Source organism: Vanacampus margaritifer, chromosome 5 (assembly GCF_051991255.1).
Source record: "Vanacampus margaritifer isolate UIUO_Vmar chromosome 5, RoL_Vmar_1.0, whole genome shotgun sequence".
Classification (NCBI taxonomy): Eukaryota; Metazoa; Chordata; class Actinopteri; order Syngnathiformes; family Syngnathidae; genus Vanacampus; species Vanacampus margaritifer.
Genome location: NC_135436.1, coordinates 19,033,436 through 19,059,234, shown reverse-complemented (window position 1 = coordinate 19,059,234; position 25,799 = coordinate 19,033,436). Strand labels below are relative to the sequence as shown.

The following is a 25,799-nucleotide window of genomic DNA, read 5'->3' as shown; positions in this document are numbered from 1 at the left end:
CACAATTAACCCACATATCTCCTGACCTTTAACATTGAGACTGTACAATTAATTTAGTTGATCTGTAAAATGGGATTTCTATTAACGATGACGCTTCTGCCGTCTTGAACATGACAGGATCATGTACTCTTGAGATGATTATAATATGGTGAATTGCCGTGGTTATAGTCAACACTCACCCTCCCAAACCGTAGGTTGGATGTCGGTGAAGCCACAGCTTTGAACTCTTTTTCTTGCAGTGGATAAATAGTAAATTGGCTGGATACAATTTAGTAGATGTCAGTCCACAGCTCATGCACACAAGGGAGGCTTAGCAATGTGAAGTAATCAATCATTGCTTAGGTACATGTGAACAAAAAAGTGACCAAGATCAATAATTTCAAAACTTTCCCACCAGTCATTTGACCCAGACTAAGTATAACCTGTATAAATCCGTTGATAAGAAAAATATCCTTTTTTTTCTCACAAGGGAAAATAATGAATTATGTTGTTGCACAAGTGTGCACCCCCTCCTATAGCAGGGAATGTGGCTGTTGAGAAATAACCAATCACTTTCAAACTCATGTTAACTCATTCACTCCCAACCATTTTCACAGAAGCAACCCCCTTCTCTCCGATTTTGACTGATCTTGCAAGATTTTCTATCTATTTCCGTTTTGCAGCAATTAGCATTAGAATATAGCTAAAATTCATCAATATTCACAAATCTGTTTAGAACTGTGGCTAAATGAGCTATGAATAAATGAACATGGCCCTGGTTGATCTCCTTTACTCTGCTGCCACCTACTAACCGTTTTTTATTAATTACAAAAAAAAAATCCAAGACACTGTGTAACACAGTGAAGAAAAATAATTGGGACTAAGAACTGAACACCTCTCTAAACTGGATAAAAAGAAAACTACAACCACAGTATCTCAGTTGTATATATATTTTTACATTCCTTTTGGAAAATATTGTATGTATTTATTTAGCTCTGTAAGTTTTGACATTATTTATCTCTTTATCATTAAAGACTTGATTGGTTTCAACATGGGGTGTGTAGACTTTTATACCAACCGTATCTGCTTTGAGTAAATCTGAGTCAGTTGAGATATTAATGACTTCAGTTTATATACTTTTTGTGTGACATTTTTGGTTTGGTGGTGTGCCATGAGATTTGCCTAGAATGGTTTCATTTTAGTTCGTTGCTGTTTGATTTTTTCTTTTTTAAAGCCAGGTGGCTCTGTGGAGTGTAGTTATCAAACATGCGAAAATGCTATCATCAAAACACACTTGGTTGCACCTCTTGAAGCTTCCTAAGAGCTGCTATCAGAGTTATTGTTTTGCTGAGACGAAATCTTGTGCATCACAGAGTATTCCTCCAGGCAGAAAGATTTTGGAGATGTCTGGAACCTTCCAGCAGTGAGTCCGCCGTGATATGAGGAGGAGGTAACCCTGCATCAGCAGTGCGCTCTTCTCTCCAGAGCGCTGTCATTCTAAGCAGTGCAAAGCTGCGAAAAAAAAAACTGTTCTGAACGCGGCGTTCCATTTTTATGCCCTTTGAAGAAGATTACTTTGAGACCAAAAAAGATGAAAATGAAAATAATGACTTAGTCGTAAAAATGAAACTTGGAGTGAGCAAAACGTGATATGATGGCTGTGTCATTGTCCTTCAAGCAATTCTATATTGTCATTCGATGTCACTTAACACGTTCGATCCTGTTCTCTTATCACAAATGCCACTGGCAAAGTTGGGAGTGAGATATGAATGAAAGAAGTGATTTGAAGTGGCGCTATATTCCCCTTTCCCTTTCATTGACTTGCTTATTCCGGTGAGGGAGCTGCCTAATCAAGCTGAAGTCCTTTAAGTGGGGGATTTGTGACAGCAAATAGAATCACAACACGAGCCCAGAATATTGAGTGGCAACAAAATGACACATTTGATCATTTTGTGACTATGGGAGTGTAAAGATTTAAGGGTGAGGGAAAGTTCTAAAACAACAAAAACATGGGCACACAACATGGTGAGGCAACCACAAAAGCTACTGTCACAGTAATGGAAAATACTATTGTTAATCTTAACCCTAATTCATGTGAGAGTAGAGTTACATTTTCTTTGGCAGGACTGCTGTTTTGCTGTATTTACTTCAAATGGGCTCAGCAGTTAACGAATGTCCGTATGTGAGCAATACAATCTATGAACCGAGTAAATTACAAATACGGTTCTAAATGTTTATTTATTAATTTTTTAGATGTGTATGTAATGTGCCTTCATTAAGTGGCTGTCGTAACTGTCAACTAATTGGGACCTTTTTTCGTGGACAGGGCAAAATGGGCGCATGTCTAGTTTAGCGTGTTTATGAATTTGGTAGACGCGCTACTTGGGTGGGACTAGTGGGGGTTGTTATAAACAGATGCACGGTCATGGGTGCAAGGAGGTCTCCAATTACCCACGCCACTTGTGCGGCCGACTACATAATCCACAAATTGAGATCTTGTAATTTACACTTTGCCCGTGTCAATCTCATGCATGGACCCCAGCGAGTCAATTTCTGCTGCCGCAATGTCAAGCAGTGTGATTTTAGGGAATTAAGGGAGTCGCTTCGATTGGTCGGTGAGTCGGCTGTGTTCCATCCCAAAATCCCGCAACTATTTTACACTATTTGAGGAAATACAGTTTATAGTGTCACCTGCAAGCGTTATTTTCTTTGTACTTGCCAAGACAGTTTGAATCAATAGAAATGTTCATAATGCAATAATACATCTTACTTTCCTACAACAATCTGTAAACTCTATTATTACTACTGTTCCTCATGGGTCATTTAAATATACAACAAACAAATCTATCAATATCGTTGAATCACTTAGAGAATTCAGTGTTATTCAACATACTCGTTTAGAGGGCATCTGAGGTTGCATGTTACAACATTATCAAGGGACTTAAGGCCCATCACTGAGTGGACGAGCGAGTGGAAAATTCCCACAAACCCCGCAGGCTTGTATTCTCAGCCGTATGCTCGTACAGGCATGGCAGCCTACAGCCATCGCCTACAGGCTCCTATTGATATGCACATTGCCGCCAAGGGCGTCAATACCTTATTCACAGATCCTGGGATTGTGACCTCAACAACTACGTCCCTGAATTTTGCACACAAAACCCATCCTGCCCAAAGTAACAACAAACAAGGTAGAAAAGCGAAGAATGAAGATGTGTACTAGGTAAATGATTCACTGCTTGCATCTACCACAAGTGGGGAAAATGCTGCACAAGCACATTTCATCTATTTGGGATTGCAAACGGCCGTCATTTAACACAATGCCACTTTTACACTGTGAATGATGGTTATGGAATATGAATGCTCAGTGACATGATGACCCAGCAAAATGGCTGCCATCAGTGAACACCACCCCCATCTTTGAGCTCATGCACACACACTCACATGAGACAAGTCCTCCTGAACTGATCACTGAATATGACACTCTTTAAATTAAAACTCAGACATTTTTTAATGAATCGTTAACAGAGTTAATTGAAATCCGTCCAATCATGAGTCCTTATTATCATCCATAATTGCTGTTTTCTGTCAATAACCGAACCGAACATTTTCTAGATATAACGATTTGTGAGTCAAAAACCAAAGTGTATAAAAAAAAATTCTAATTTAGCTGTGCAAAGTAGTAGATTATGTACAGAAATGCATTATCACTCAGCAGCCAAAAAGATAACGGACAGAAACTGTTACAGAAACCACCATTGTTCTAAATGCTCATGCCAGTCCGTGGGAGGGAATCAGATGGGGGGGCAAACTAGCATTGTTTTGTTTCTAACCAGCGAGAGCTTAGTTAGTGCTAAATAAACCATGCTGTTGGGCTCAGTTTCCCCAAAATGCACATTCACAGCCACACAATTGTTAACAATGACTAATATTTTTACTTCATTTTAATTTCATGTCACTTACATACACCATTCAGTGTAAATCAAGCCTTAGTCAAATTTGATTATTTTTTTTTAAAATAACAATAGACATACCGTTTGTTTCAAGCAATGAGGCTATTTAATTAAAAAAATATATTTTATTAGAACGAAAGCTTCTGTTACAATATTTACAACTAATAAAAGCAAAATACTTTTTATGACTGCTTCTTGGTCACCATTTCCTCTCAGTTTGCAGTGTAGCAAAAATCCTTTATTTGTTTATATATTTTTTTGGGGGGGAGCAGGGGTCATTATTATTCATTGTCAGTCACTGACTGACCATTGTCTTGAATAACTAGCAGTCAAAAGTAACTTCCAAAGCTGCCAAACCAGTCCGGCGATCACTACGCTAATGGCGGCTACTTGCAGGCCCATCAGATACAATAAAAAGCATCATAAATAACAACGTTGATCAAACAATAAAAGAATAAAAAAGATTTGAATGCCTAATGCTTAACATCCTTTTACAAGGGCATAGATTAACAGAAACATTCAACCATAATAGCACTAATAGCACATGTGTTCTACAACTCGTAAAGTAATACTGAAACAGTTTTTTAGCATTTTACTAGGAACAATAGTGCTGAAAAATGACTCTGGCTATAATTTGCAACTTTTGCCCTTTCAGCATTGCGAATATCACCAGGTAGGTAAGATCTGAAGCATCTACCCTTTGTATCTCTTGTCAACTCTTGTCCCACTTTATCACCTATTTTTGCTCCATCTTCCTCATATTTCACAACAGCGCAGCTCTTTGGTTGCGGTTAAGGCGTTGTGCTGATCTGTAGTTGACGGAAACAACTTTTTTTTTTTTTTGCATTTGACGAGAAGTGGCGGTATGAATTTCATTTTGTCACATCACATGTGAAACATAAACTTGTAATGCATAGTGTAGTTCTAATCAATAATTACTGTAAAATACTGTAGATATAGAAATACACCTTAGTATGAATTCCACAAAAGGGCAATATGAAAACAAAAGAGGTGGACTGCAGCCACATTTGGGTCCAAATTAAATAATTGTTTCCCTGTATATTCTAAACATTCATTTGGCCTTTATCCAGAAATGAGTGATATCAAACTAGAAAGGGAAAGGACCTGCACGGGGAGTGGACTGAGGTCAGCTTGGCCCTCGGTGCCAGGCGTCTGTGGGGTAAACACAGTTACATAGAGCCGGGGGAAGGGTAACTATGCATTTGAAGGCGGGGTCGGAGGCTTACTTGATGTTTCTGTGGGCGTAAACACTACCTGACCGGTCCGCCGTGCGAGGACAGTATAAATGTACGCAGGTGCGGCAGAGCAGGCATAAGAGGACACACCTATAAAACTCTGCCGTTCAACTGTGAAGACGACCAAAGAGGTGGAGCTGGAGAAAAACACTTAGCTGGATGTGCCGCAAGCTAGTTTGCATCCAAATAGGTGAGAATTCTTCATTATTACTTATTCATGGCAAGCCATAGTATGTTAATTTGTAGTTAGATATAGTTGTGATTTAATTATTTAAAGCACACAACCTTGAGTTGCATCTGACTCTTTTTTTTTTAACGTATGTTATATTTTATTTTATTTTACACAATTCATTTTTAGGCTAACTTGAATCCTCTCATGTCATTTTTAATTTAATTAACCCCCAAATTCTATAATTTGATTGATAAAAGAAAAATCCCTATAGTCACTGAAATAAATCGAAACTAACAAAAGTAGTACTATCTAACATTTTACTGAAAAAAAAATCAGGCATTACTTCATTTTTATGGTCCGGCAGAATTATTGTCAAAACTAGCCCAAACTAAGTTTGCCCAACTTTTGAGGCAATCACTGCAAACAAAAGATTTTTGTAACTTTCACTGAGACCTCTGCACCTGTCGACGGATATTTTGATCCAATCCTTGTGAGCAAATTTCAAATTTTTGGAAAGTTTGAAGGATTTCTTTCTCGGACTGCATGTTTCAACCTCTTCCACAGTTCCTTTATTTATTATTTACTATCTGGAGGAGGCACTATTATGTTCTGGCGCTGCATCCGGTATAAGAATCTCAACACTATCAAGGCGTTCTTGAGTAAAATGTGCTGTCAGAGCCTGAAATTCTATTTTCTACAAGCAAAATTGGCGATTTGACATTTTTGGTTTGTTCACATTATTTCAGTGATCATTGTGAATTTGTCTTTCACAGAAGGGTAGCAACAAGTTAGCGTTTCTGCGTAAACCATTGTCAAGCTGTTGTATAATTGACTTGAGTTGGCATTTTTAAATGCATTCCTATTTTCACTAAATTCCATGATCATCTTTTAAGAGCAATTGGTTTTAATTAAACCGTTTAAATGACCTCATCAAATGTCATGTAGCTCACTTGCTAAATTCAATTTGTATTGCTAATAAGTTATTAAGTACATTTTTATGTTATGTTTTACTCACCTTTGTATTAAATTTAGGACGGATGTGCACAGACTGCAAACAATTTAGAACAATAGATATTGTGCGGAATTAGACATTAAAACACAATCGTCTAAACATTCTAGATTATGTGTAATTATTTAATAATCCTAATTATTGTTCCTTCAATTTGACTAAGAAGAACAAAATAAGCGGTTAATATTCAGCATCAATAGACCACAACTGAGTTTAAGACTGCAGAATAATAACAAAAGCTATAAACTTTTTTAATCATAATGTGAAACACTGAGATGACTATTATCAACCTCAGGCGACTGACTGTTGTGTTCATCTAATTGCAGATAAGAAATTATTGCAGTTAATTAACAAACGGCCCATGAAAAGGGATGCAAATGAAAAATATTAAACGTGAGCTTTGAAGGATGAAAAAACAAAACAAAAAGTCAATTCACTGTACAGATTGTTTTGTACCAATTAAGGCTCACCGACAAGTGTATGATCACGTTTGTGTGTTCATATGACTCAGCAAAAATAGGCGCATAGTTGTTTGGAAGCTTTAGTCAGCTAATTGTGCCTGAACTCAAATGTTATCTGAACAGTTTGTTTTCTGCTAAGGTTTACATATTTTTTTAATGTTACTTTTTCCGCTTGAAGTTGTCGGAAGTGTTCTCCTATTGGTTGATTTATTGGGCTAATTAAGCTGTGTCATGTTTCCAACGAAAACTACTCAACTATGTGTTGATCTATTTTTTTTTTGCTGTCCTGAAGGTTGTGGACTTGTCAAATATGTTTGGACCTTTCAACAAACGTCTCCAAAGTTACCTGGCTGAGCGAAAGAGTCGCAGGACCAGGCTGGTGACCAAAGACGGCCATTGCAACATCGAATATGGAAACATCAAGTACAGCAAACACTTTGCTTTCCTGGCCGACTACTGGACCACATTCGTGGAGATCCGGTGGCGTTTTGTGCTCTTATTCTTCATCGCGTCTTTCACCCTGAGCTGGTTCATTTTTGGCCTGCTCTGGTACTGGATTGCCCGTAGTAACGGAGATCTGACATGGCAGGAGCCCCCCGCGGACCACATGCCTTGTGTTGATAATGTCGATGGACTCACCACTGCATTCCTGTACTCCCTTGAGACCCAAACCACCATCGGGTACGGTGGCCGAGCCCTCACTCCCGTTTGCCCCGGCGCTGTGGCCCTTCTCATTATCCAGTCTCTCCTCGGCGCCGTCATCAACTGCTTCATGTGTGGAATCATCTTATCGAAAATTTCCTCACCTAAAAAGAGAGCAAAGACCATCTCATTCAGTGACATGGCCGTTATCAGCCCAAAGAACGGCGCGCTCTGCTTGTCGATACGGGTGGCCAACCTTCGCAAGACCCTCATGATCGGAAGCCAGATCTACGGCAAACTGCTGAGGACCACCAATACGGCGGATGGCGAGACAATCATCATGGACCAGGTGAACATTGACTTCATGGTGGACGCTGGAAAGGACAACCTTTTCTTTGTGTGTCCGCTCACACTTTGCCACGTCATCACCAAAGCCAGCCCGTTCTTTGAGATGGCGGTGGACACGCTCCACAAGCAAGAGTTTGAGCTGGTTGTGTTCTTGGACGGTACCGCCGAGTCCACCAGCTCCTCCTGTCAAGTCCGGACCTCCTTTATTCCCCAGGAGATCATGTGGGGCTACAATTTCCTGCCAATCATCTCCAAAAGCAAAGAAGGTAAATACAGGGTGGATTTCTCCAACTTTTCCAAGGTGGTGCCGGTGGCCACTGCACACTGTGCCTACTGTTTCCACAACATCAAAGGTCACCACCACCACTCTAAAGATGGACTCGATAACCAGGGTTTTGAAGTGATCGATATCAATGACTCTGCGGGTATCACCAAGATGTGAGACCACAGAGGCGGTGAACAAGACACTCAGATAGATGACTTTTACTTACCGCTCACTGATGAACCCCTTAAGCATCCCAAAATCTGTTTGGACGATAACTTCCTTTTTTTTCCTTTTTTTTTTTCTGCAGAGCTCAGCATTGTTCATTCGGTAATTTTACCGATTTGACATGTCATCATCATTGCTCTCCCCTTTTTTATTTTTTGTATTTTTTTGTATGTGGGTGAATATGTGTATGTGCGTGTGTGTGCGTGCGTGCGAGTGTGTGTGTATAACTTCCTTATCGTTTGGAAAATGTGTGAGTCAATGAAGTGATTGTGAACAATTGATGTATGTATGTAAAGCCACGCCTCTCAATGTCTCATCCAAGAACCTGTTGCCATGTCATGAAAAAATGGCTTATTTGAAATACCAGAAGAGAAAAGGATGACTTTCCTGTAGGTCTTCCCCTCCCACAAGAGAAATGTACTCGAATGAGCTCTGGCTGCGAATGAAGATGAGTCGCTCTAATTTACCTCAGGCCCTGCACATCAGATTTACCGAGGATAGCAAAAGACTGTATTATTTTGTGTATGAATCTTACTTGAACAACTTGTTTTGGGTGCCTTGCAATGGTCATGGATGAGAAAACAATAGTAGCGGTTGTTTAATAATTCATGCCAGTTTTGTCTGCCATACACAAAAAGACACTTGGGCTTGAAACATTAGCCTTTGTTTATCTATTCCGGAACTGGCACTCACACAGGTTTAATGTGGAACTTTTGAGTGATGGTATAGTTGGAGAACATTGTTCTCTTGAAACACTTAAATTGTGGCTGCGTGCAATGCAATCAAATATTTGTATGTTTTTTTTTTTTTTTTATCTCAGGGGGGAAAGAACTGAAATAAAAATATTTTTACACTCAATGCCTGCCTTTCATTGCTCTCCATTTGAAATGAGTATTTACTGGGGTGTCAAAATTTGTGCGTTAATTTTGAGTTAATTTAAAATAAAAATTAACTCGCGATTAATGACCGCCCCTTACTTGGAAAGCCTTTACTGGGTGGAATTCCAGTCGCAATGCAGCAGACACGTTCACGTCAAAATTTTGCAGTAATAAATTTAATAATAATGCCTATATTTGAGGAGACTGGGTTCAAGTTGTATTTTATAATTTGAAAAATCTGCAGAATTTCACAAGTTACTTTATGTTAAAGATTAGATAGCTCTTAATATGAAAAGAAAAATGCACTGAGCTGTCACCAACGCAATTGTGCCATCTGGTGGCAGAAAAGTAACCTCAACACAAATCAATATCACTTTTTTTTTTTTTTACAGTACAGTACATCTTTTTAATTTTAACTAAATTTTATGAATTATTGTGAAATTACTGTATCGATGACTAAGAGATGCATTTAGAACATATATGACATTTATTAAATTAATCGTGAGTTAACTATTAAAGTCATGCAATTAATTACAATTAAAAATTGTAATCGCCTGACACCCCTCCTATTTACATAATCAAAAAGCTCAACGCGTCATACTGCCAGGCGGCAACCCCTTTTACGGATTTTGATCTAAACAAAGTGAAGTTGTGACAAACAGAAGAGTCAAAGAGTTTGCTATAGTTTAGTAATACTCTAATCCAGCCAAGGGACCCATTTCACATCAGACAAATCCATATACTACACATCACTGTCAAAGATACAGGTAGATAAATAAAGATATATTTATAATCAATAAATATTACTTTTGTAATGACTTAAGTGAGATATAATACAATTTCCCACAGCGCACTCCTGTGCCCCCTGTTTGGCAATCATTGCGTTCATCTGAATTTATTCTCCTTACTTCCTCAGTATCTGATCACATGAATGCACACTTACCGCTGTCAGTATCTACCTGCCGCAGTGTTTTAAAATAATTTGGAAATCCCTGTTGCAAAAAACAAAACAAGCGCAAACATTACCTCACATGTTTGTCTGTTATATACAGTCAATATGCATCTAATTATTTTTATAGGATATGGTTATTTTCATCGGGCTCCGGCCTTCCTGGGTGGAGTTTGCATGTCCTCCCCGTGCTTGCGTGGGTTTTCTCCGGGTATTCCGGTTTCCTCCCACATCCCAAAAAACATGCATGGCAGGTTAATTGAACACCAAAATTGTCCCTAGGTGTGATTGTGAGTGTGAATGGTTGTTCGTCTCTGTGTGCCCTGTGATTGGTTGGCAACCAGTTCAGGGTGTACCCCGCTTACTGCTCGAAGCCAGCTGGGGTGGGCTCCAGCATCCCCGTGACCCTAGTGAGGAATGAGCGGTTAAGAAAATGGATGGTTATTTTCAGCATGTTTTGGACACTTGGGTGAAGAGAGGGGCGCAGCTATCAACTGACCGCCACCTGGTGGTGAGTTGGCTCCGATGGTGGGGGAAGATGCCGTTCCGACCTGCAGACCCAAACGTATTCTTGGAGGCTGGAGAAGATGGAGGAGCAGTGTGGTTTCCTGTCCTCGGCTTTCTTGCTAACGCTGCTGCCCCCCTACAACCTGACCTCAGAATATATGGATGAATGGATGAATAGAGATTTCTACAGGCTGTAGCTGTTTGCATCTTGCTGTGCCTGTTCATGAAGGCTATTATCACACTCAATACTACAAATTCCAGTACAGACGCTCCCCTACTTACGAACATTCGTGTTACGAACAACGGTACATACGAACATGTCTGCGCGCATGCGCGCATATCAAAAAATGTTCGGAAAGAGATGCTGTAAGTCAGATTTTTTATTGCGCACCTTTTTCCGAGTACTGTAGTGCTTCTTTGCGCCGCTAATACCGACGCTTGGCGCTGTGAGAGCTCACCCAGCATTGGAGGCTCAGCAACGTGTCGAGGAGGAGGAAGAAGAAGAAACGCCTGTCGCTCATAGATAAAGCCATCGCACTCTTCAAGCAGCAAGACCCAAATATTGAACGTTGCACAAAGGTTGCAAATCAATTGAATGATGCCATACAGTGCTACCGCATCATTTATGATGAAAAAATAAGAAAACTGTGCAATCGTCGTTAGATCGCTTCTTTCGGCCAGTTTCTAGTAAATCCTCCAAGGAAGATACTCATCAACCCTCATCTTCTTCTCCGCGACCCTCAACTTCTTCCTACATTGAAGTTACGGAGGAGGAAGTAACTGTTGAAGCCCATTCCAGCGACGACGAAGAAACTCTCATGATATAAAATCCTCCTCTTCCTCCTCCTCCTCCATCAAATCCTTAAGCATCAAGTACATCTTCCAAAAGTAAGTTAAACTTCATTTTATTTATCTTATTACGTACATGTACATACTGTGTGTGTCTCTCGCTCTCTCTCTCTAACATACGTAGTACAGTACTGTACGTATTCTCTTTAAACATAAATTATAATACAAAATATAGCACTGAAGCAACTTACGAACAAATTCACCTTACGAACGATCGCTCGGAACGATCGCTCGGAACGTAACTCGTTCGTAAGTTGGGGAGCGTCTGTATATGTGTGAAACAGCTATGTTCGACATTCAGATATTTTCACTTTTATCGTTAATTGAAAAACGGCTTAACGTGCAACTGAACTAATGGTTACTGTCATTTGAGTTATATGATAAACAGCATTTATGCTTCAATGCTTTCCGGAGTGATTGTAAAATTGGGAAAGTTTGAGCGCGAGATGAGGGTACACGTGGTTGGTAGCGCTGTCATGTTGTCATGTTGCATAAGCTCACAATTCAAAACACGCACACACGCATCCTCCCAACATTTATTTGGCATCTCTTCTCACAACAAAGTTGCATAACAGTCACGGTGAATGATAGTGTTTATTTGCTGTTGTGCCCGCAGAGTGCAGTCAAATGGCCTTTACCAATATGAGGTTTTATGTTTTTGTAAAACAATGAAATGCCAATCATTAATTAAATATTCACCTTGCTTCATGAAAGAAAGAAAACAAGTTTCACGAACTTGAGGCCAATTATTCTCAAAATGAAAAGTGGTTGAGTTGCCATGGAAACACACTGGAGCCATTGATAGGTAACAGGAGCAAACTTGAGAGGTAAAAACATTTATTTCTCACATTTTCCTATACAAAAGCCCTTTTTGAAAAGGTATGACTTCATACATTGCAGGAATGACAGCAATAATAACAATATAATAACAATAATAATAACAATAATATAATAACAATATAATAATAATAATGTCATGGTTAATTGTGAAATTATACACACACATATACACACACGTATATATATATATATATATATATAAACATATATATATATATATATATATATATATATATATATATATATATATATATATATATATATATATATATATATATATATATATGATATTTAAAATACATTACTTATAAGAAGTAGTATAGATCCCTTTTGATTGATTTTGTAAAATAAAAGGAATGTTGAGGGTGCATTACAAATTGCAAGTTCCCCTTTTTAATTCAGCGGGAAGCTGGTGAATGTTAATGCTATTTGCATTACTTTACATACACTTTCTTCATTTCCACCAATTTTAAGACTATTTGGCTTCAAAAGTGAACCATCCTAATCACATGTTGCATACAAAGTCAAAAGGTCCCTGTTATTGGATTCAAGCAGTCACTTGTGTTTTGGGAGAAGGCTAAAAATAGCTTGTGCACACAAAGGCACTTGGGATGTTACACAATCTCATACAAAATAATAACAATAAGAAGAAGCAAAAAAAAAAAAAAAGCTAAAAATGTATTGCCCAAATGTACAAATATAAAAACGCTTAACTGCTGAAAAAACTACTGAGCAGAAATGGACTTCAAAGTTTTGCATTTTTTGACCGAGGTCAACTCGTATTAATTCTCTTGTCTCTTTTTAATACTGTGTCACATATGAAAATAACTCTGCATAATTTATACAGTAAGTTGCTTTAATGCCTAGTTGACTGTTGCATATAAAATAATAAAAAATAGGTCTGACAAACGCACAGCGTTTGCGAATCTGAGGAATTCCTTGTTTCATCTCGTCATATTTTAAATTGCTTTTGTTCTCCGATAAACATAGTCCAAAGTCATTTAACTTTCAAGTGTCCCCTTCCCTTACTGGTCATGGAATGCATTTGCTAATAACAGCTTGTGCACCTGAAGATGAAAATGTTCTGATATGATGCGATGACATGAAGAGCAAGTCCATGTGCATGTTTATCTGGCCTTTAGATCAGTGAGAAACTAACATTCAAGCATACATGCTGCTCTCAAACTAGGATCCAGCCCTGGTAATATGCAACTTGACACGACGAATTGAGAAAGCCACTTTCTCAGTGCGACCTACATGATCCTGACTGAGATGCAGTGGCCGTCATTCAACAAATCAAAAATTGTCAGATTTCTCATCGGGGAAGTCGAATTGTGACTGGACTGTTGAGGTTTAATGCTCATTTGATCACATTAAAAAACACACTTCTTCTATATTTACAATCTTTATAACAATGATTAAACCAAGAGAAGGTCTTAAAATGATTGACTTTTGTTGTCACCAAATGAAAACACCTGACAATTTTTGATTTTCGCATCCTCTTTTAGGACACAAACTGGACAACATTCACATTAATACTGACATGGTCGAGAGACAAAACATGGCTTCGAGGCAGTAAACTTTTAATAGCCGAGTGTGTCGGCCTGGGTTGACTTGTTGCAAAATTGCTTGGATTAAGGCCTTGACTCGGCTTCCTCAGCACAACAAAGCTGTACACATGGCCTGTCATCAACTCCACACGCAATGCACGAAGCATTTCAAGCACAACTGACAGTTCAGCAGACATACAGCGCTTCCTTCTCCGCTATTGAACTCCTCTCTTGCCTTCCAGTTTGGAGGATAAATTAAATTGTGAATGGCATATTCCAGTTGCCAACTTTCATTCAGTGCCAAGAAAGGTCCGTGTCTTGTATGTGTGTGTGTGTGTGTGTGTGTGTGTGTGTGTGGGGGGGGGGTTCCTTCTTTTCCAGCAAATTCCAGAAGACTCTCTCTACACACATAAAATGATACAGATGGACGAGCAGAGGCAGTGGAGAAAAAAAAAAAAAGATGAAGGCTTCGATGTGGTGGGAATAACAAACCCCGGCAAGGTTGTAGATGGTGGAAAGAGCAGATGCTTTCAAGCATAATGGCTATAATGTACTCAGGAGGATGGAGATTGAGACCCGTAAATAAAGGGCCATGTCTGGGCTGAGCAGGCAGACGAGATTGCTCTTCTGTCCTAAGACTTTGGTTTGGTTTTGGAGAAGAACTGGGTGCAGCTTTTCAGGAAGATGTGGAAGATAAAAGGCACATGTCCAAAACATCAAGTCTTCTAAAGGTTAAGTAGTATTCCATTTTAGACCGTAGCATCCAGTTGTTTAGAAATTCTTAACAAATATAAAATAATCTCTTTGGATTTGCCTCTTCATTGCCTTCATTCAGATACAGCGTCATTGGGAGTGCAGGTCAGCAATGGCGGGCTTGGCTAGTGGGTGGTTAGATAGCGGCGCTTAATAGTAGCTACCCAGATGGGAAGGCACGTGGGTGTTGGGGTGGCGGGGGACGTTGGGGTTGGGGTAGATGCCGGCAGTGGGCGAGCTCCAGTATGGAGCAGTTGGTCCGAAGAAGTTGGAGGAGGTAACCGGCATCGACGGAGGGTGGGGGGATACGAAGTTGACCTTTTGCTGGTGACTGTGATAAGAAGGCACGTAGGCAAGGTCCGAGGGGTACTTGTACATGGACGACTCGGTGGGATGCGGCTGCAGCGCCTGGGCGATGCCGTGGAAGTCGAACTTGTAGGCGTAGCGCTTGCCGTGCACTTTGGTCATGATGTTTTTGTCGTAGTAGTAGCGCAGCGCTCGGCTCAGTTTGTCGTAGTTCATGTTCGGTTTGCTCTTGCGCTCGCCCCAGCGTCGCGCCACCTCGTCCGGGTCCGTCATCTTGAACTCGCCGTTGGTGCCCTCCCAGGTGATGCAGCCGGCGTTGGCGCTGTCCGACAGGAGCTCCAAAAGGAACTGCCAAAGTTGGATCTGGCCTGAACCTGACGGGCGGAAGAACTTGAGTCAAAGATGCACTCAAATATTTTACAGATATGCTAATTAGCATACTTACCAGGATTGGCGAGGCGACTGCTGGTGGGACCAAGTATCTGGTAAGGATCTGTGAACAAAAGCACATATGTTATGCTCATGAAAATGACTGTGACCTGCACTAATTGCCACAGAACAGCGGTAATTGGAGTAGTGAAAGACTTGACATAGGAGGAAAACGGATTATCAACCGATATTGGACGTTTAAGAGGAGTGGTAATATCCTTCCAAGGCAGATTCCACTGTGAGAATGGAATTTTTCTCTCAACAATTACATCTTGCCAAGCATCTGTGTGTGTGTGTGGGGGGGGGGTATCACTACTCTAAAAACCACTGGGTCAAAAATAACCCAAATTGGGTCAAAAATGAATGACCCAACTTTTTTAGTTATTTAATCCAAAACGTTGGGTTGGCAACCCAATTTGTTTGGGTTGTTTTGTGGGTTATTCATTTGGCCCAACTTTTGTGGGGCAATTGAATAACCCAATTGAACTGGGTCAAAAATGAACCGACCCAACTTTTTGAGTTATTTAAACCAAAAAAGTTGGGTACAATCAAAAGGAACCCCGAATGTAATGTCAAGTTTGCTCTATATTATTTATTTCGTTGAATAACCCAATTGAACTGGGTCAAAAATGAACCGACCCAACTTTTTGAGTCATTTAAACCAAAAAGTTGGGTACAATTAAAAGGAACCCCGAATGTAATGTCAAGTTTGCTCTATATTATTTATTTCATTGAATAACCCAATTGAACTGGGTCAAAAATGAACCGATCCAACTTTTTGAGTTATTTAAACCAAAAAAGTTGGGTACAATTAAAAGGAACCCCGAATGTAATGTCAAGTTTGCTCTATATTATTTATTTTGTTGAATAACCCAATTGAACTGGGTCAAAAATGAACCGACCCAACTTTCTGAGTCGTTTAAACCAAAAAGTTGGGTACAATTAAAAGGAACCCCGAATGTAATGTCAAGTTTGCTCTATATTATTTATTTCATTGTTACCACCATAACTATGAGATTCATTTTTCAAAAATCCTTTCCAGTTTAATACATTTTGTAGAAACTTTATTTGGACGTACACCACCATTGTTATTTACGTCTCAACGCATTCAGTGCGAAGATGGCAGCAGGCTCTCTGCCGAGCAATGTGAAACGCTATAAAGAATGCAAGGTAAGCCTCCGTTGTGTTCCTAAAGGGACGATCAAAACCCTTGAATGTGTTTGGTGAATGACGAGAGCACGTGCGGTAGGTTGACTCTCCCGATCCCGCCACGTTGCGGTGTACGTCCAAATAAAGTTTCTACTGGAAATGATTTTTGAAAAATTAATCTCATGGTTATGTTAGTAACAACTAAATAAGTAATATAGAGCAAACTTGTCATGACAGTCGGGGTTCCTTTTAAATTAATAACCCTCAAAGCAATCTAATTTTTGGTGTTGGTTTGTGGCTTTATTCATTTGACACAGCATTTTCGGTTAATTGACTAATCCAATTGAATTTGGTCAAAAATTAACCGACCCAACTTTTTCAGTTATTTGATCCAAAATGTTGGGTTGTCAACCCAATTTGTTGGGTTGTTGGTGGGTTATTCATTTGACCCAACTTTGTGGATCAATTGAATAACCTAATTGAACTGGGTCAAAAATGAACTGTTGGGTACAATTAAAGTAATAACTCTCAAAGCAACACAATTTTTTGGGGTTGTTTTGTGGGTTATTCATTTGACCCAACTGTTTGTGTCAACTGAGTAACCCAAAAAGTTGAGTTGGTCCCTTTTTGACTCAATTTGGGTTATTTTTTACCCAACTATTTTCTGAGTGCTTGCATACTTTAAGTCTGCATGTTTTATGTGCCTCGATAGGTGCTACTGTTTTAGTTAGCAACAGAGTTCAGATGGTCTCATCAATTGTCTATTTTCATGTACATGAGTGAAAGATAACAACCCATTCCTTTATTTATTCATTTTTTTGACATGGCAGCTCATCCCTGTTGAATATGAAGTCATGTGTTAGTGAGCATTTTCTAAGTTTTGGTACGGTATGTGATGCTTTTTGCACATATTGTACTGTCTTTAGTTTTAGCTCACTTTAAAATCATTCTACCAATTTACAGGGTTTGCTGCAGTGATCACCCCCCAAAAAAAGAAGGTTAATTAACAGCTGATACCTGGTTGAGCTCTGGGCTGCTCGGCAGTCTTGGTCACATTCTGAGCAACCACTGGTGAGCCTGCAGATGGAGAGAAAAAATTGAATCAAGGTAACCAGGTGACACTTTGACTTCATGTCTTGGAGACGGTGCCAGACTGGCTAACATCCATGAACCTGAATAGTAAAGTGCTTTTAGTCCTTACCTTTGGCACTGTGCATGTTGTTTGACCAACCCGTTCGCCGTACAGCATCATACGAAGGATCTAGTAAAAAAAAAAAAAAAAAAAAGTTAGAGAGCAACGTTAAGGCTATGTCTAAAACATATCAATAACGAAAAGGTCTTTTTCTATGCAATTTGCTTCTTTGCCTCCCTGTCTGTGTTTTTTTTTCTGTATATTTCAGCTTTTTGTTTGTGCCTACGCCTTTGCAAAGGTGCCAAAGATGACATGCCAAAGAAGAAAATTGTAATGAACCATAGAACAAAAAAAATGAACTTGGCCCCGTAAGCAGTATTCATCAAAACAAATGTTTGCTTAAGGCAGTTTTTTTTAATGAAGGTTGTTGGTTCCCCCAGAAAGTCTAGAAAGTTATTAGAATGCTCAAGTCGAGTGCAGTAGTTAAAAAGCGCCGCCTTCTCTCGAAATACCATCAACTTGACCAACATTAAGATACAATAGCAATAAAAGTGTTTTTACAAAAAAATGAGGTAGCAGTTTTATCCAAAGAAGTTTAATATGATCGTAAGTAGGGCTGGGTATTAATTCTAATTTCCAGAATTTATTCGATTTCAATTCCCAAGAGTTCACTTCTGTTTGATTTAGATTTTTTTCCGATTCACTTCACTTCCCTCCTCTATTGATTAATTATGGAACATCAATTCTTCTTAGATGTCAAGGACATGATAAAAACTCCACAAATATTAAATTCCAAATAAAATTTTGCGGAGTAACTGGTTAAATAATTGAGTTAATTAATGAAAGCAACTTGTGTTATAATCACTTTATACAAACATTAAACATCAGCAAAATTGAGATGAAAATATTTCCATCATTCTAATTAATTAATTGTAAATATAAAATGAAAAGATTTTGAATTGTCTCAAAGTGCAAAACGTCTTTCATAAATGTAAGAAAATACTTTTAAATTCACGTAAACAGTATTTTTTTAAGAAAACAGTAAGAAACAAAACAAATAAAGGATTAGATTGATGGATTAGAAACCCTGTTACATGATGCAGTTTGAACATTTAATTTAATAATTTTTAATCATACCTGACCTGTACCACACTTTGAGAATCGATGCTCTGGTCAAATTATGATTCCATTGTCAACATTCACAATGTATTATCCCCCCTTGTATGTGGTGACAATTTATCATCGCCGTGTACCAGATTATTTATCCAGTACCAACAGCACATTAATCAATCGTTGAGAACGCGGCTGAAGTGGCTCTTGACAGGATATCTGGCTGTAGCAGTTTTGTTGTATTTGGCACTCAGGGACGAGTGTGGCACACTGTTGGACAACGATTACAGTTCACCGGGCACCTTGCGACACCCCTCGCCACAAATAAAAGACAAATTAACGGCCAAAGTTCACAGTTCCACGTGCGGCGCGTTCACTTCCTCCCGTCATGAAATTTTGACAAACGGCCAACCCTGGCTCACTTTTGCGTGGATTCGCTTGTGTATCTGGAGGGCCTCCAGTAACAATCAATCACTCTGACACAAACAGGTAAAACAGAGGATGTGATGATCCCCTGGCTGAGTCTCAAAGACACCCTGCTCTACTCATAGTGCACCTGGCCAGCACCTTTGATGGCTTGTATTATACTCACAGCTCAAACAGTTGCCAGAACACACAGAATCCGAAAGTGTTTGGCAGCCACACTATTTTTTTTTATTTTTTTTTTATTTTTATTTTATTTCCAATTCAAATCAGTTGTGTTTCTCCCAGAAGGCAGGAGAGGTGTAAGAGTGATGACAGAGGTCGCGACTGGGATCCACACACTGTTTTCAAGGTTAAGAGGCAATCCCTTTTCCCATTAGTGGAAGCGGAATCTTTAAAAAAAAAAAAGCTCTCAAGATGACAAGGCAAGTTTGAAATTTTTTTATGTAGCTACATTAATGCGGATATATGCTGTTAATAGAGGCTCTTGTGGAATAAAATATCTATTATTGAAATTTAATAATATATATAATATAATATTATAAAATCATAAAATATGAAAATAAATAAATAAAAAATACAGTAAATAATAAATAAATAAATACATGAATAAATAATTTTAACAAATCATATAACATGCGCCAGAAATATCATCGTTCTCATTTTCATCATCATCAGCGCCCTTATCCATTGTACCATATTGCCCTCTTGTGGACAAAAACATGTTGACAGCTCAACAAACATGCTCTCCCATCTAAAATAATCTACTGTACGGTAATAAAGAATATGCAACTTTAACTTCTCTTTGAAATATAGCTCAACTCTGGAGAAAAAAAAGGCTCATTCACAAGTTCAAAAACTTCTTTTTAAATGGATTATTAATGTCATATATTATTTCAAAAAGTAATCTAAATGGGAAAATGTATGCGGCAGAGTAATCTTTTCATCTCATCAATTATTTTCCACCTATTAAACATTTAAAACCCTAAAATATTTCCCCAAAGGGCCCATTCCAGGGCAATATGTTCAAAGTGTAGTAAAATGGCAATTGCGAGCGCCGATATAAGCATGAAGGCGATGGATATTAACTTGCAAAAAGTCATTAGAGTGATGAAAAGAGAGGGAAAAAAAGAGCAAAAGGGGACAAAGAACAAACAGGCTGCCGTGGCTGAAGGGGCTGTCAGGTTCAATCTGGTGCAGGCTGAGGAGCAGCAAGTCCTGGGAGACTTGTGTTTCCTGCCTACCTCGCCTGTAGACAACCTCTCTTTGTTTTACTGGCCTTTTCTCCCCTCCCCCCCCCCCCCCACACCTCTTCACTTCACTCTAACCACCAGCACTGACATCCCCCCATAGCACCAACACACATCGACAGCACCTTGAGAGGAACCCAGCAAGGTCTACTCCATCTACTGTACATGCAGAGAAGATGGTGGCTAGAATTGAGACGGGAAGAAATAAAATCATCAGTGGGAAGCAAATTTTGGAAAAGAGGACAAAATGTTTGGAATTTTTGAAGGAAAACAATAGTAATGAACTTCCTGGTGAGCAAAGGCCGAACTGTACAAATGACTAAAAAACTAAAAAAAAAAAAAAAATGAAGTGGAGAGAGACACCACCAAATGTGTGACACCGCAATCCACTTTTGTAACTCTTGTTTTTGTGGAGTTCACCGCAGCCAGAGGTTGCGAGAGGGGAGCGAAAGCACAGAAGGAGAAGCAGCAGATGTAAAACATACCAAAAAAAACAGTCAAACGGTCTGGGGGCAACGCCGAGCCAGCCAGCCACGCAGACGTCGAACCGAAAAGCGCAACCCGAAATCGCCTCCCCCCGCCAGCTCCCACCTCCCTACTTTTTCCAGGCTTTGCTCTGACTGTGACTCCAGCCAGTTTCCACTCTTGTCTGGGGTGTGGTGCACGCTCCTGGGAGACTTTTGACTGCCCGACCGGTTAGTCAAAACAAGGCCCGAGTGCTAGACACATGCAGAGAGGGCGAGAAAGGTGGAAAGACATGACGAGAGAAGGATGAGAATCACTTTAGGGAGAGAAGCCTGGCACACCAAGCAATCACACATCTTGGTTGCTTTTAAAGCCATCTTTATGGTGTGTGAACACCATTTCAACAAAGATCATATTTTTTCATCTAACACAGCTGGGGGAAAAAAAAAAAAAAAAAAAAGCAGGTGAGCCACAAAATCCTTTTGACATATAAAGTGAGGATAACACTGCATATACTGTATTGTTGTTGTTGTTTTTAGTTTATAACATTTGAAAAATAAACAAAGTCATTTCAAATTAAACACCACATCAAACAACACACTGATTTTCCAAACTCAGGGAGAACCACAGCTAGGCGTGAGCAGATATTAGATTCTGACGGTATGATAACCCTGAGCAGAAATATAAAAATCACATTTTTTGGAACATAATCTATTTTATTTTTAAACCAAATATAAAATATTTGGTACATTAAAGCAATAGTTGACTCATTGAGCCATTTTCAGCAGTAAAAAAGTTAATATTGTGTCTAGAATTAATTTAATGACTGCATTATGTATTTTTTGTTATGCAAATTAATACCTTTAAAAACAAATGTTTCCATTTCTTTCGATTGAAGAAGACATCACCTGTGCTGAGGAAGTTGGTAACGACCAATCATGGCTCACCTGCTTTCTGGGTTTGGTCAGCAAACTGAGCCATGATTGGTCGTTACCTACTTCCTCAGCACAGGTGATGTCATCTTCAGTCAACAGCAAGTAAATAATTAGTTTTTAAAGGTATTAATTGCACATGAAAAATAATGAAGTTATCAAATTCATTCTGGATAAAATATTAACTTTTTACTGCTGAAAATGGCTCAATAAGTCAAGTATCCCTTTAAGAAACTTGTACTATGTTAAGTTTAAAAAATTTTTTTTAAATTCTTTACCTAATTATTCTTAGTAAGTCACAGTGTCCCATCATTGGAGATCTATTTTTAGAAGAGACCCGTGGTCTACTCAGGTTGTCCTTGGGCTAACTAGTACATGCTGGCACATACACATGTACATATTCTTTCTTTCTTTATTTATTCATTTATTGTTATTACTATTTTTTTGTATAATATACTTCAATTCCAGAATGCCCGCCGTGACCCTTGTGGAGATAAGCGGTAGAGTAAAATTCTTGTCATAGTAAAAATAAGTTAATTACTGTACAGTAAAAACTAAAATAAAGTTAACATGAGTGTTTCAGTAGAGACTTACTGTCATCTAGTTAGATAGGAACTTTTAAAAAAAAATTATGTCACAAACTTTTAAGGGATTTCACTTTGGAGGTTCCACTTCATTCTTTCTCGGTTCGGGCTGAAATGTTGAGCAGCTTTTCGCAGGCCACTATTTGAGGAAGCTGCTCACCCACAAATACCAACCACTGTCTTTCCTCATGTGCTGACATGAACTGGACCATATGAATATGTTACAAATCACAAATCCCAAAATTGCATACAGAAGCCAACACAAAATGACCCAAAAACAAAAACAACAGATTTTTACAGTTAGACTGAATCAACAACAACAAAAATCACTATTGTGATTGTGTCACATACTTTATATTAACTCATTCACTGCCATTGACGGCTATAGACATCAAAAATTCATTTTAACATTAGTTTAACATTTTTTCTCACTTTTGTTAACAAGAGTATGAAAACTTTAAAACTGTATTAGAACAGATAAAATTTGTGATGAATCGTGAGTTAACTAGTGAAGTCATGCGATTAATAACGGTTAAAAATTGTAATCACCTGACGCCCCTAATTTTTAATAACCTTTTCTTAAAAATAAAAAAAAGATTAATAAAAAAAAAAATATATATATATATATATATATATATATATATATATATATATATATTTTTTTTTTTTTTTTTTAGAGAAAAGATTATTAAAAGTTAGGGGCATCAGGCAATTAAAATTTTTTATCGTAATTAATCGCATGACTTCACTAGTTAACTCACGATTCATCACAAATTTTATGTGTTCTAATACAATTTAAAATTTTAAAGTTTTCATACTCTTGTTGACAAAAGTGGGAAAAAATGTTAAACTAATGTTAAAATGAATTTTTGACGTCTATAGCCGTCAATGGCAGTGAATGAGTTAATATAAAGTATGTGATACAATCACAATTGTGATTTTTGTTGTTGTTGATTCAGTCTAACTGTAAAAATCAGTTGTTTTTGTTTTTGGGTCATTTTGTGTTCTAAATGTACAAACAAAATCTAGGTTTTCATACTCTTGTTAACAAAAATCGAAAAAAAAAGTTAAACTAATAGAAATAGTTCAAATGAATTTTTGACATCTATAGCTGTCAATGGCAGTGAATGAGTTAATATATGTGTATATGAATACTAGAAAAATGAAAATACATGTATGAAAATAAAAGAAAATGTGTGCCAAATTAAAAAAAAAATTTTTTTTTGTATTTAACCTTCACAATGAGTGACCATGTTTCGAACGACCTATTTTGCATGGTGACACTCAGTTGAGTAAAGGCGGGGTCTAAAGCAATGTGACATGCTACAAGGAGACATGCAGCAAGCCACACGCGCACACGCATGCCAATCTACAAGCAGACAGATTTTTAAACACACACGCTGACGCACAGACAGACACTCACACCCTTTCATTGCTGCTACATTCCGTGTTTCATACGCTGCCTTTTATTCATAACATTGCGTTTTACACCGCAGTGTCTGGGCCAGATTAAGGGTTGTCTCCAGCGGGATGCTCGTGCTTACTCAACCCCAAAGAGTCTGCAAAGTATTTGGCTCCTCTCGAATGGCAATATGAGCATGAACATCTGGCAGCGCTGATCTGTGAAACTGTCTGATAAAGGCTTATCCTGGAGCAAACTTTCTCTGTCTCACATTTTTTACGACATATCGAAGCAATACGCTGTGATTGAGTTTTGCAAAAAAAATAAAAAATCGAACAAAAAGACTAACTGGGTGTTATTGCTGTGCTAAAACATGACCTTTGACATGATTCCAAATCAAATAGAAGGCTGCTCACAGATAAAAAAAATAAAAAATTACGGCCTTTATTATCCTTCAAAATAAAACATTTTATCTTTAAATATGATTACATTTTACCTTGAAATCTTTGTTAAGAATTTGGAAAATTTGCAATTGTGATTCTCAATTCTCCAATTCATAGTGTTGTGAACTATTTTGTGGTGTAGTTCTTCTACTTGTTGTGTGAGTATTAAAATGAGACACATGATGTCACTGTCAATAAAAATAAGCCCAATTTACTATTTTGTTTATTTGTTTTTAATGCCTCATTTGCACACTTGCATGACAATTTTACTTAAAACAGTTCCACTGTAAATACAATTTTAGACGGTTGGGAGAGTACCGATACCCAAACTTATTTTACGGTAGCAGCCACTCTCTCGTGGCCGTTTTATAATCTAATGCAGAGGTGGACATCGAAGGCCGGAGTCCCGCATGTTTTGCATGTTGCCCTTCTCCAACACAGCTGATATATGATCAGCTCATCAGCAAGCGCTGCGTAATCCACAACGATCCTGTTGATTGGAATCAGCTTGTGTTGGAAGTGAGAAACCTCCGACCCTCGAGGACCGAGATTGCCCACCTCTGATCTAATGTATAATTTAAATCTATTTTATTGTGTGTCCTGAACAAAATATGTATTTTATGATCAAATGGGGAAAAAAAGATTATTGAAAATTGCTGTGAATTTCATAACATTTTAAAGAAAATGCTATATTGGCATACAGTATATGCGTTTTTGTTTACAATTATCTGTCATTGATTTTTAGGGAAATATTATGCATATAAAAATACTAGAAATAGACTGATGTGTTTTTTTTCAGGGCCGATAGCGATGCAGATTATTAGTTGTCAAGGAGGCCGATAACCAATATTTGAAGCCGATATTCATTTTCAGTAAAAATGGGGGGAAAAAATCTTGCCATCAAAATGAAAAAAAAATGAAAATATCAATCAATCTTGACTTTGTTGCAATGTCTTAAAACATTAAAGCTTATTGAACAATTTTTCAGACTTTTCAAAATGTAGATTTTTTTTCCCTTTAATCTTAGACAATCTACTTCCTTTTAAATTTCTAATTTCAGGGAGCTCCCAGGGTTATTATCAGTCTTAAAAAGTGAAATTAACACTTAAAGAAGTAAATACCATTGCTGTATTTTCCTAAAAAAACAAACAAAAAAAAGTTAAACTTTCATATTTCTTTATTTTAATGTCGAACAAAAACAAAAGGTTTAGAAGGTTTCTAGGGTCAGCAGCATTTCTTCTTAAGTTTACTGAAATTTTCAATCAAAAGTTTCCTGAGATTAAAATGGTTTTAGCTTTAACTTTTAACAGGTGTTAGATTTTGAAAAAAGGCCGATATTCGTCAAAATGCCAGGCCGATTATCGGTCTATCCCTAAAAAATACCAGTTATCGAGCATCCCTAAATTTTATGATGTCAACAGTTTGACCCCCTCAACACACTATTATATCATAGATAAATACTGTAGTCACTCATTTTCTTTATGAAAAATTGCTTGTTAACCAGTGCGCCGAAGCTGAGCATGTTTAAGCTTATTTTCAAT

At 38.1% G+C, this 25,799-nt stretch overlaps 2 protein-coding genes across 4 annotated transcripts in view; one reads left to right on the top strand and one right to left on the bottom strand.

Moving 5' to 3' along the window:
- The first annotated feature begins 5,278 nt into the window (after positions 1-5,278).
- On the top strand, positions 5,279-9,165 carry LOC144052313 (ATP-sensitive inward rectifier potassium channel 1-like). The gene is made up of 2 exons (XM_077566248.1): positions 5,279-5,375; positions 7,120-9,165. Exon 2 carries the CDS (start codon positions 7,138-7,140, stop codon positions 8,257-8,259), a length of 1,122 nt encoding a protein of 373 aa, XP_077422374.1. The 5' UTR covers positions 5,279-5,375; positions 7,120-7,137; the 3' UTR covers positions 8,260-9,165.
- A 4,203-nt stretch (positions 9,166-13,368) lies between these two features.
- Positions 13,369-25,799, bottom strand: part of fli1 (Fli-1 proto-oncogene, ETS transcription factor) — a 32,116-nt gene continuing 19,685 nt past the window's right edge. For all 3 annotated transcript variants that reach the window (XM_077566899.1, XM_077566900.1, XM_077566901.1), the window contains exons 6-9: positions 17,719-17,778; positions 17,535-17,594; positions 15,385-15,432; positions 13,369-15,313 (exon numbers count right to left, since the gene is read on the bottom strand). In XM_077566899.1, coding sequence (XP_077423025.1) covers positions 14,784-15,313; positions 15,385-15,432; positions 17,535-17,594; positions 17,719-17,778 — 698 coding nt within the window. In that variant the 3' untranslated portion in view covers positions 13,369-14,783. The remainder of the gene's footprint in view (positions 15,314-15,384; positions 15,433-17,534; positions 17,595-17,718; positions 17,779-25,799) is intronic.